Source organism: Auxenochlorella protothecoides (genome assembly GCF_000733215.1).
Source record: "Auxenochlorella protothecoides strain 0710 unplaced genomic scaffold scaffold104, whole genome shotgun sequence".
Classification (NCBI taxonomy): domain Eukaryota; kingdom Viridiplantae; phylum Chlorophyta; class Trebouxiophyceae; order Chlorellales; family Chlorellaceae; genus Auxenochlorella; species Auxenochlorella protothecoides.
Genome location: NW_011934462.1, coordinates 54,560 through 65,700, shown reverse-complemented (window position 1 = coordinate 65,700; position 11,141 = coordinate 54,560). Strand labels below are relative to the sequence as shown.

General features: G+C 66.8%; 3 protein-coding genes across 3 annotated transcripts in view; 2 read left to right on the top strand and 1 right to left on the bottom strand.

The window, feature by feature from the left end:
• Positions 1 to 1,378: 1,378 nt before the first annotated feature.
• F751_0400 (hypothetical protein) lies at positions 1,379 to 6,520 on the top strand (the record flags this gene model as incomplete). Its single annotated transcript, XM_011403519.1, has 9 exons — positions 1,379 to 1,603; positions 1,710 to 1,777; positions 2,073 to 2,325; positions 2,675 to 3,322; positions 3,567 to 3,660; positions 3,782 to 3,909; positions 4,707 to 4,821; positions 4,911 to 5,051; positions 5,265 to 6,520. The coding sequence occupies 9 exons, from the start codon at positions 1,379 to 1,381 to the stop codon at positions 6,518 to 6,520; spliced, it is 2,928 nt and encodes a 975-aa protein (XP_011401821.1).
• A 950-nt stretch (positions 6,521 to 7,470) lies between these two features.
• Positions 7,471 to 9,798, top strand: F751_0399 (Zinc finger protein; the record flags this gene model as incomplete). The annotated part of the gene is made up of 7 exons (XM_011403518.1): positions 7,471 to 7,562; positions 7,682 to 7,852; positions 7,999 to 8,431; positions 8,596 to 8,685; positions 8,892 to 9,015; positions 9,273 to 9,478; positions 9,664 to 9,798. 7 exons carry the CDS (start codon positions 7,471 to 7,473, stop codon positions 9,796 to 9,798), a joined length of 1,251 nt encoding a protein of 416 aa, XP_011401820.1.
• Positions 9,799 to 10,238: 440 nt separating this feature from the next.
• F751_0398 (60S ribosomal protein L8) overlaps positions 10,239 to 11,141 on the bottom strand; it is a gene marked incomplete at both ends in the record, with an annotated part of 2,092 nt that continues 1,189 nt past the window's right edge. The window contains one exon of the mRNA XM_011403517.1: positions 10,239 to 10,829. Coding sequence (XP_011401819.1) covers positions 10,239 to 10,829 — 591 coding nt within the window. The remainder of the gene's footprint in view (positions 10,830 to 11,141) is intronic.

Genomic DNA, 11,141 nt, shown 5'->3' with positions numbered 1-11,141 from the left:
CCGCCGCCAACGGCGACCTCAAGAAGGCCAACGAATGAATTTGACCCTCTCAAAACCCAATCCCAACCCTCCAGGGCGCCGGTCTCCATCATTGGCCCCTTGGATGGACGCCTTTCCCTCGAACATATCCCTGAAACACATCCAACGCTGTCTTTGCCTCCAGAACTTAGCAGCACCATATTTTAAACCCAAAATACGCATCTAGGCTTTTAATTCATCAGCCACGAAGGACCCTTTTTCAAGTCTCCTCTGGAATTGGCATTTCTTTTTCCCAGCCCGGCTGTGTGCAGTTCCTTGCCGCACACACCTGCTCCTTCTTGAAATTCCACGTTCCGTTCCCTGTCCCTGTTTTGTCTAGGGCTGGCTGGGACTTACTGATGACGTGTAGGTTTGGCTCTTCTGATCTTGCTCCTCACCTGCATTCAGTATCCTGTGACCATTCGTGAGAGAACGTGCACCACACGTGCGGAGAAGGGCTAGAAGAAGAAGGGTTTGGAAATAAAGGGTCAGGGAAGTTTGCTCAGGCGGGGGAGAATCTGCTTGCTCCAGGCGCAATGCATGGTGGCATGGTCGTCACAGCCTAGTTGTGTGGGGAGAGATGTGATGGAAGCTCACACAGGAAACGGGTAGACTCATGGTGAAACAAGCAAGCGATGGAGGGAGCCTCCAAAGCGGCAGAGGATGAGTTTGCCGGTGCTCTGCTGAGAGCTCAGGCCTCCTTAACCCAGCTCCAGTGGACAAGACGCTGCATATATGTATGATGGACAGGCGCTGGTGCGCACAATTCCCAGCAGCCAGCAAAGAAAGGCACATGCCGATACCGACATCCTGATGTGTTTGGCAGGGTCTGAAACTTGCGAGTATGTTGTGTCAATCTTGCTTGAGGATGACGACATCATGCCGAGTGACATGGGGGTGGTCGCGACTCAAGCTCTCCTCGCATGTGGCTTTCCAGGTATTAGTAAGCCTGAATATTGCAAACTTCCAACTGTGGGGCAATGGTTTAGTGGTATAATACTCGCTTAGGGAGAAGTGCCAATCGATTCCGGTAAAACGGAGTGAAACTTCGCAAACTGCGAGTGGTCCCGAGTTCGATTCTCGGTTGCCCCCTCTTTTTGCTTTACGGGCGTTCACCCTGCTTGGCACTCTTTGCAGGCAACCATCGCACACTTTCAGTCGTTCTCTTCATGCGATAGACAAGAAATTACCAGCCAGTAGCTACAGCATTTGTGTGTAAGGGGCGTTCCCTCTCCTATCATTGCTGCCTCCGTTCCGGAGCCCCCGATCATCTCGGCAACCTTCAGTCCCACTCCTCCAGCTCCATTTATTCTAGAGAGCGCGCTCTTTCGTCATGTAGACCCGGTCCCGGGTTGCAGCCATGCTCCTGGTGGCTCGCAGACTGCTGGGCTCGAGCGTGGTAAACCATGCAGTCCTCGCACAGCTGAATGGGGGGCCCGCTGGCGCCAGCACCCTCGTGGGAGCCACGGACACATCCCTGGTTGTCATCTCGCTGGCCACCTCCGGATCCAGCGCCGTGCTCTGCCAGCAGCACCTGCCCTTCGTGGTCCTGGGGCTGCAGGCCACCCCCATGGGCCACACTCAGGTGACCACCGCGGCGCCGCTCTGCGCGGCCCAACAAGGATGCTTGCCGCTGCACTGCTCCCCTCCCTCCCCCTCCCCTGGTCACATGCCTGGCTTCTCCTGTGCAGGATGCCATCTGCATGCTGGCCGACGCGGGGTTTGTTGAGATCATGGCGTACGATGCGGAAGCAAACAGGTATGGCTGTTCTCTAGCTCGCGCCACCCCGCTTGAGGCATGGTGGAGGGCAGCAGGGATGCTGATGTCGGGCGGTGGGGCTGGGTGAGGGATGCGCCTGGCATGCACCCGTGTCGCGGCTGCGCTGTGCGCGCTGGGGTCCCCCGGGCCGGGCGCTCCGGCTGCGCCGGGTGACCCTGGAGCGACGATCTGGGCACCGGGCGCGGCGGCGCGACCGTCCCCCGCTGGTCCGCGGCGAGGGGCTGGACCTGCACCCTCTACAGTCCCCCGACCTGCTCCCACACCCGCCGTACAGGCTGGTCACCCTGGTCCGCCACGCGCTGGCGGGCCCCACCCTGAACCCCTGGGTCCACCTGGCCGCGGCCCGAGGGCGGGGCGTGGTCGCCGTGGCGAGTGTCACGCAGCAGATCGCCGTGCTGGCGCTGACGGGGCCGGGGAGCGGCGTCGGCGGCGACTGGGCCCTGCAGCCCCTGGCGTGGGGCGGGATGGGCGTGGACGACGTCATCGCCGGCCTCGCCCTGACTGGTGCGGCGGAGCCGGGCAATGGGGTTTTTGGTGGGGGAAGTCTGCGTGGGAGGCAAGGGGCATCCGGTGCTGGCCCGGACGCTCTCGGCCCCCGCCTCCGCACACCTGTGCTGCTTGGCTTGGTCCAGTCCCCTCTGCTCGCAGCGGATGTCCACGCTGGGCCGGCTCCCCGATCGCGCCCCACGATCCCCTCCCCTCCCTCCACACCACATGCCCCCCCGCCCCTCCCCTCCGCCCGGCTGCAGACTCGGGGGAGTGGCTGGCCGTGCTGTCGCTGGTCGGGCCCGACTCCCAGGAGCTACACAGCGCGGCGCTCGACGCGGGGGCCGCCTCGGCGCGGCGCGGCGCCCCCTCCCCCGCCTGGCCTTCCAGCTGGACGCGGAGTGGTTTGCGCAGGACGCCTGGATCTGGGGCCTGCACCCGGGCCCACCCTCCCGCCCGCACACCCTCCTCCTGCGCTATGAGAGCTGCGCCATGCTCTGCGCGCCGCGGCGGGGCCAACGGGCCGCCGTGCTGGCCCACTACCGCCCCTACTGGGCCGGCGGGACGCGGCTGTGGGGTCACGCGGCGGTGGCCGGGCTGGCGTGGCAGCCGGGCGGGGAGGCGCTGTACCTCGCCAGCTTCGACGGCCGCCTGTCGCTGGCCGGCGGCCCGGCGGCGAGCGTGGCGCCCGCGTGCGACGGCGCTGTGCCCGTGTTCACCGGCAGGCCCAAGCGCGTCGACGCGGAGGTGCCCGGCGAGGTGCATGCGCTGCTCCTGCCGGCGGCAGAGGGCCCCTTCGTCTGGCTCGCCTCGGGGGGAGGGGTGGTGGTGGCCGCCAACCGCACCGACCGACCCCTCATCCCCGGCGGACTGGGGCCCGTGGCCGGCGCCAGCCTGGGCCTGGAGGAGGGCCGGCCCCTGCTCTGGGCGGTGGGCCAGGCGGCGACGGAGGGCCCGCTGGCCCACGTGACACAGGTCCGCGTCGCGGAGAGCGCGGCGCCTGGCGCTGGCGGCGATGAGAACGGCCGGCCGCCATGGGTGAGCGCGTGTTTCTGAGGGGCGCTGCTCTGTCTCACCCCTCGTTCTTCTGGAGGAGGAGGGTCGAATGTCAATGCGCCTCTGGGTCTGGGGCTCATCCGGGACGCCGCCTGTCCCAGGTCGCTCTGCTTGCCAGTGTGATGTGGGCAGGACGGCCCAGGGGCCAGGTCTGAAGCGGCGCTGCATGGGCCCGTCCTCGCGCAGCCACACCCTGCCGTGACCTCCGTGCCCTCGCCTCGCCCAGGTCCTCAACGGGGCGTGGCCCTACCCCACCGGCGACGCGCGCGAGCGGGTCGTCCTCTCCTTCGGGGCTGGGACCTGCGTCAAGCTCCTCACCGGTGGGTGGCTGGGGTTTACAAGCCGTGTGGGTGGCCACCACTGTGCGGGCTCTTGGGAGTGAAAGGGTTGGCCGCCCTCTCCCCCCAGCTCTCGACCCCTTTCCCCTCTCGCATCACGCAGGGGAGGGCGAGCTGGAGGACGCTTCGCAGGGCCTGGCCTTTGACGCGGACGCCCCGACCCTGGCCTTTGGGGCCTTGCCCGGGCTTTGGCCCGTCCAGGTCACCGCCTCGGCCGTGCTGGCGGTGCTGGTGGGGCGACCTGCGCCGCGGCCGGCCTGGCGGCCGCCGGTCGGGTCGAGCATTGCCGTGGCGGCCGTGGTGACGGCAGGCGACGCCGTGGTCCTGCAGACCGCCGGCTGCCGGGACCTGCTGGTGCTGCGCCCGGGGCTGGGGACGGGTCCCAGCCTGGTACAGGAGGTTCGTCTGCCGCTGGAGGCCGAGGTGTCGTGCCTGGGCGCAGCCTGCGCAGCGCCGGGGGGGGCCTGCTGCTGCCCTTTGGCACGCACGCGCCCTCGGTGGGCGCGGTGCACTTCGTCCCCGGCGAACTCCCGGCGCTGGCCTGGTCCGCGCAGCTCGCCGAGCCGCTGGCCGCGCTGCGCGGCGCGGGGCTGGCCGGCGACGACGACCAGCGCGCGCCGGTGGAGAGCGTGGCGCTGCTGCCGGCGGCGGCGCGGGGCCAGGCCGCGCTGTGCGTGCTGGGCACGCGCGCGGGCCTGCTGCTGGTGCTGGAGCTGGGGCCGGGGGCGGGCGGGGCGCTGCGCCCGCAGTCGGCGCTGCGCCTGGGCAGAGGCCCCGTGCGCCTTGTCCCCCTGCCGCCCGAGGGGGCGGGGGGAGCAGACCCCGGCCCCGGCGCGCTGGTGCTGGGGGCGCAGGCGCACGTCCTGCGCCGCGGGCCCGGCCCCATCGGCCGCGCCACGCTGCGCGCGCTGGGCGTGCAGGGCGCCGCGCTGGCGCTGCCCCTGGCGGGGGGCGGCTTCCTGGCCGGGATGGGGGACGGGCGCGTAGCCAGGGTCACGACCCTGGCAGGCGCGCCGTGGCGCGTGGAGTCGAGGCTGGTGGAGGCCCGGGCCCTGCACGACGCCGGGCGCCGGGCGCTGGTGCTGGGGGGCTGGGACCCGCGGACCACGGGAGCCGCCCTCCAGGCGTTGTCGCCGGAAGCAGGTGGGGGGTGGCTGCCGCATGGGCATCGGGCCGGGGGGACCCCAATCGCTCTGCCCCAAGTCCCCGGACCCTACCACCCCAATCTGCAGGGGAGGAGCTGGCCACATGGCACGGCTTTGACCCGGGGGAGAAGGTCGTGGCGGTGTGCGACTGGGCCACGGGCGTCTCGCCCCACGAGGGCGAGGCGCCGGGGGCTCCTGCGCAGCACCGGCCCTGGCACGAGCCCAGAGGTAGAGGCTTCTCTGGGGGCATGATGCTGGGAACCCATGGCGGGAAGGGGCTGTTTCGTGAGGGGGGGTGCTGCGTGGTGCGGGGACAAGGCAAGGGCGAACACCCGTTGCCCTTGCCCACGAGCTGGGCCTCTGTGGCTGCACTGTGGTCTCGTGTCACGCTGAACCCGCAAGCCGTTCAACCCTTTCTTCCCCCACGCTGTCCCCCCCCAGACGGCCCCGGCTCGCTGCGCTCCCACCCCATCCTGCTGTCGCCACGCGGGCCGCACGCCGAGTCCCCGCCGCCCAGCGGCGCTTTCGCGGTGGTGACGGCCAGCGCGGCGGAGCTGCCGGAGACCCAGGAGTTCAAGCGCCGCGGCAGCGTGCGCCTGATGGCCCTGGACGCGGAGGCCGGCGCCTTCCGGGTGCTGGCCCAGGTCCTGCTCCCGCAGCGGCCCACCGCCGCGGCGGTCATGCGCGAGGAGGGGTGGGCGGCGGGGCCCTGCCTGGTGCTGGGCCTGGGCCGGCGGCTGGCCTGCTGGGGGCTGAGGGCCGGCGACCTCTGCCTCCTGCACTCGCTGTGCCTGTCCAACCGCATCGACAGCCTGCAGGCGGAGGGGCGGCACGTGCTGGCGGGGGATGTGCGGGGCGGCCTGACGCTGCTGAGGTGGCGCGACGAGGGCGGGCGCGGCGCCTTCCACGCCGTGGCCGCCGAGGGCCTGCGGCGCCACATCAGCGCTGCGGTCTTCCTGACCCATGCCGGCGCCGGGCCGGCGCCGGGAGGGGCCGTGCTCGCGACCGGCGACGCCGACGGCGTGCTCTCCTTGCTGCGCATCACGCGCGACGGCGACGGCAGCAGCCGCTTGCAGCGGCTGGGGGAGCACCGCGTGGGAGAGCCGGTGGTGCGCCTGCTGGCGCTGCCGGTTCGGCACAGCACGGATGCGGCCTGGGGCGGCACGGCAGCGCCGGCACTGCTGGCGGTGACCTCGCGCGGGACGGTGCTCGGCTTGACCCCGGCGGGGGACGTGGTGCACCGGCGCACTCTGGAGCGGGTGCACGCCCGGCTGCTGGCGCGGGCGGGGGTGGAGGCCCGTGTGCGGCGGTCTTTAGAGTACGATCCCCCCGCCCCTGCGTGCGAGGAGGCGGGGTCGGCCGCGTGCGAGGAGTTGGGGCCGGCCGCGGAGGTGGGGCCGGCCGCGGAGGTGGGGCCGGCCGCGGAGGTGGACGCTGCCGGCAAGACGGCCGGCTACGACTCACCAGAGGCTACTCCCATGGGGAGCTGCGGGGACGCGGCTCCTGAGCCGGCCGCCCCAGCACCCGACGGCGCATGGGCGGTGGTGGATGGGGACCTCATGCTGGCGGCCCTGCACGCCCCCGCGCCAGACCTGGAGGCGCTGGCGGGCGAGGCTGGTGTGGCGTCGGCATTTCTGCTTTCCAGCATCCTGAGCGCCGCCGTGCAGGACGGGGGAGTGGAGCTGAGCCTGGCCTAGTATGGGGCCCTCTGGGTGCACATCTGCTTGCCTTTATATCTGCCTCTAAGCCTTGCATCCGGTCTGTCCCTGGATCCGGTCTGTCCCTGGCCCCTGCTCTCTATCCATGCTACAACTCAAGTCAATTTCCGGGGCAAGACTGGCATGTACACTTGAATCCCACATTCTGGATGGGCTTGTGCCACCTGGGCATCGAGAGGAGACAAGGAAGCGGGGGTGAGAGGGCTGACTGGGGCAAGCGGATCATGTACAAAAGTGCGCAGCATTTAAAGTACATCAGATGTAGTCCCTGGTAATAGTGAACAGATGCATGTGAGGATGCACCCGTCCGTGGGTCAGGACCGCAGTTGAATGCCTGGGTTGTCAAGCCCAGACCCGCCCATTGTAGGCCGCGGAAGCTGAAAGGGGCTGGCTGTGGATAGCAGCCTGCCCACAGGCATATGCGGCCATGATACACGGTGAACCCTGCACGCCACCAGCCTCACCGCTCACCTTGATTCTTATCGCAGTAGGATATTCGCAATGGCTTAATCAGGGAGGACAAAGACGGTGCACGATGAAGTGGAGAGCCGAGCTGACTGGCTGTGAGTGTGAGACGCTGCACGATATGAACTGACCCGGAGCGGAGGGACCGAGGTTATCCAAAGCTTGAGACTACGATACATCTGAAACAAGACAAAGCACACTACAAGCCTTGCACCAATGGCTGCGGGTGTATGTGCATGAATGTGCCCCACAACGAGGCCGCCGTCCATAACGCGGGAGGGGACACCCCCAGCGAAGCGCCAAGACCAGGCACAAGGCGCGGAAACGATCCTCGTGGTCTGAAGGCCCTGCATGCGAATGCCTGCATAACTAAGACTCCAGAAACGCCCAGGAAATCTACGTGACACTGTCGTCCAGGAACGACGTCCTCTTTCACTGGTGACGCTGCCTTGTGGTGCGACGGAATGGAGGAGCAGGGCCTCTACTGCGGGACGGCTGGAGCCTTCTTCCAGGACAAGGAGTCCCTTGTAGAGCATTATAAGAGTGAATTTCACAGGTGGGGTGCGCATGGCAAGTCTCCGGTGTGCCTGCATGACGTGCCTGACTGCCCGGGGTGAGGCAGGGAAGGCCCGGGAGGCCTTGTCCTGAGGATCCAAGCATGCTGCCCGACGACAGGTACAACCTGAAGCGCAAGGTGGCAGGACTGCCACCTGTGACGCGGGAATGGTACGATGCCCGCAAGTCTCAGCTGCTGGGGTCGCTGGACACGAGCGTCAAGCGCACGTGGCAAGACCCTCTGACCGGCAAGAAGTTTGGCAGCGAGAACACATACGAGGCCTTCACTCGGTGGGTGTGGGGATTGGATGAGAGGGCGATCTCAATGCATTGAAGTGGTCCCTTCCGGGATATGTGCTCGGGCCTGGAGCCAGATCACCGCACACCGGCGCCCTAAAAGAAGACCTCCCCCCCCTCTCCCCCGCCCATGCCGCCAGGTCCAAGAAGTACCGGGACCTCCTGAGCAAGCTGGAAGGCCCCGCACCCAGCGCCATCATCACCATCCAGCGGACTGGCCCGGCCGGCGCGGATAACGCTGCGGCTTCAGGCCCCCCTGCAGCCCCACAACGAGTGCTGGGGCATGTGAGCAAGCCCATCGGCAAGCCAGCACCCGCAGCGACCGAGGAGGATGAGGAGGGCTCCGTCTCTGACATGTCTGACGACTGGGAGACGGAGGATGATGCGTCCGAGGCAGGGGAGGGCGCCCAGCAACCCGAGGACTGGGAGGAGTGGAACGTGTGCCAGTCCCTCTTCGACGGCCATGTGTCTGCCTCGCTGGAGGAGAACCTCAAGTACATGTACCTCAACTTTGGCTTCTACTTCCCCGACACCGAGTTCCTGGTGGACCCCGAGGGCCTCATGAGATACCTGGTAGGTTGCCTAAGAGAGGGGGGGGGAGTCCGCCCTGGGGTTCGATTACGTGTAGCAACGACGATTGCCTGTCCCCCGCCAGGGACTGGTGCTGGAGATTGCATGCCACACCAGGAGCATTCAGGGCCTCATGCCAAGACCCAAATCCCTACTGGCTCACGCAGGGTGCCAAGCTGCAGTATGGCGGGGTTCCGCTGTACAAGTCTGGGGAGGATCCGGAGGCCAAGCAGTTCAGGTCCCTGCATGCCGTGCGGGTGAGTCTGCTGGGGAAGGAGGGCAGGGCGGGTGCATTGTGATGGGCGTGGTTGGTGCCTTTGCTCTCAGAACACGGTTTGACAGGGTTTGGGGCCATCCACACTGTCCAGGCTTCTGCCCAACACTGGCGCTGATGAGATGGGCAAGGCCTTGCCCTCAGTTACCCTGACTTCGTCCTCAATCCCAATATTGATCTTTCCCGCAGAGGCACATGGTGGACAGCGGTCGATGCACCATGCTGTATGATGGGAATGAGGACGAGTATGCCGACTTCTATGATTACACGGGCGATGACGGCGAGGCTGTCAGCGCTGGAGGCGAGTTCTGGGGTGGGGTTGAGGGGAGTCTTTTGGCTTGGAGGGATTGCTGGGACCGCTAGGATGCATCCTTCAATCCATGTCAGCATCCTGACTGGCCTCTGTTGTCGGCTCCCCATGCCATCTGTTTGCCATTAAACGCTGGGTGTATGCACTTTATAAAGACCTGAGTCCTGTCCAACGCTTGCCAATCGACCCTGTCATCTGGTAACCCATCACTGCGTCCCACATACCTCCTCATCCCAACTCGCCCTCCCTCAATCATGCAGTCCTGGCGCTGGCCGGCGAGGACGGCGCGGCCGCAGCCACCGGCTTCGAGCTGGGCGTCCCACTGCAGTCCGGCGGCACGCGGTACCTCGGCACGCGCGAGTTCGCCAGGTACTACAAGCAGCGGCACCGCCACGACCGCCGTGCCGCGCTCACGGCCGCTGCGCGGGTGCTGGCGCAGTACCGCCGCATGGAGCTGCCCATGCTGGTGAGGCATTTGGTGGTGGGGATTCCTGCTTTCCATTACTTCCCCCCAGCAAACTGTCCCCTTGGCTCTGTGCGGTTGTGCCAGAAGCAAACCTCTGTCTCTGTCGAGTTCCCTCCTCCTTACTGATCATCTCACACCCACTTTGCAACCCACTACCCCCCCTCTTCGTTTCCCCTACCGTGCAGGCCTTCCGGGCCCCGGAGCAGGTGGAGAAGCGGCGTGCCACCAAGGTCCAGAACAAGCACTGGGCACGGGAGCGGCTTTCCCTGGGCATGGCGCGCAACATCAACGACAAGCTGCCCAAGAACGTACCCTACTGAAGATGGACGCCGGCGGCCTTTTGCGTCCTGCTGGGGGTTGTTTCTTCTCACCTGTATCATTTACGCCCTGCCCTTCAAATGATGCAGCGCCCCCCTGTACCAGTGTCAGCCACAGTCTCCAGGTGCCATGCGTCGGCTATGAGAACCGTGGGAAGGGGCGCGAAGGGTGACCTATTCAAGGCAGGGTTGTCGTGCGGTGCTAGCTCCACCTTTCCGGTGGTCAACCCTCCCCTGGAATCCTCGCCACATCGAGTCAGCGCCACTTTGCACCTCCCCATTGCTTCCTCGTGAACGCTTCACACTCTCCCCTCCCTCGAAGCTCGCACTCCAATTCCTTCCCCGACTCTCTACCCCCTCCCCCACACCCTCGTCTTCCAAGACTGTGTGACATGGCGCCTTGCATCCAGGGGGGGCAGGGTGGGTGGCATGCGGTGCACAGCCTACTCCTTGTCCACCTTGAGCAGGGTTCCGCGGATGCGCCCCGTCCGGCGGGCAGCGATGAGGCCCACCTTCTGGCCGGGCGGCGCGTCGCGGCGCGTGGTGGAGGCGTGCCCAATGTGCTGGTGGTTACCACCACCGTGGGGGTGCTCCACGGGGTTCATGGCCACACCACGCACCTTGGGCCAGGAGTTACGCTTCACGCGGTACTTGTGGTAGGCGCGCCCCGCCTTGAGCAGGGGCTTCTCGGTCCGCCCACCGCCGGCGACCTGGCCGATGGTGGCGCGGCAACCGGAGGGGATGACCTTCTTGAGGCCGGAGGGCAGCTTGATGCGCGTGATCTGGGCGTCGGGGTTGTGCGCCACGATGATGGCGTAGTCGCCGGAGGCGCGCGCCATCGCGCCGCGGTCGCCCACCTTCTCCTCCACGTTGCAGATGACGGTACCCTCGGGCAGCTCGCCCACGGGCTTCACGTTGCCGATGTTCAGGGTCGCCTTCTGGCCGCAGTAGATGTACTGGCCGGTGTGGATGCCCTCCGCCGCGATGAACAGCTGCTTATCGTGCATGTAGCGGACGGTGTCGCGGAAGGTCACCTGGGGGGATTGGGACCGGGGGCGGGGGGTGAGTGGGCGGCAGAGGACCAGGCGAGGCCCAGAAGGGGCCAGGGGCCGCGAGGGGAGCTCGGCCGAGCCGGGAGGTCAGCGACGGCAGCCTGGCCTCGGGCAGAGGTCTTATCCCAGTGGGAGAACCCTCCCAGGAGCTGGCTCCAGCCACGCAGAAGGGCCACCAAAAAAGACCCCGCGTTCGAGTGTACTTCAAATCCAGGTACAAATCCAGCAAGATCCCCGTCAACCATAACCTTCCCCCCCCCCCCCCCCCGTAACATTTCTAATTTTAATTTTTTT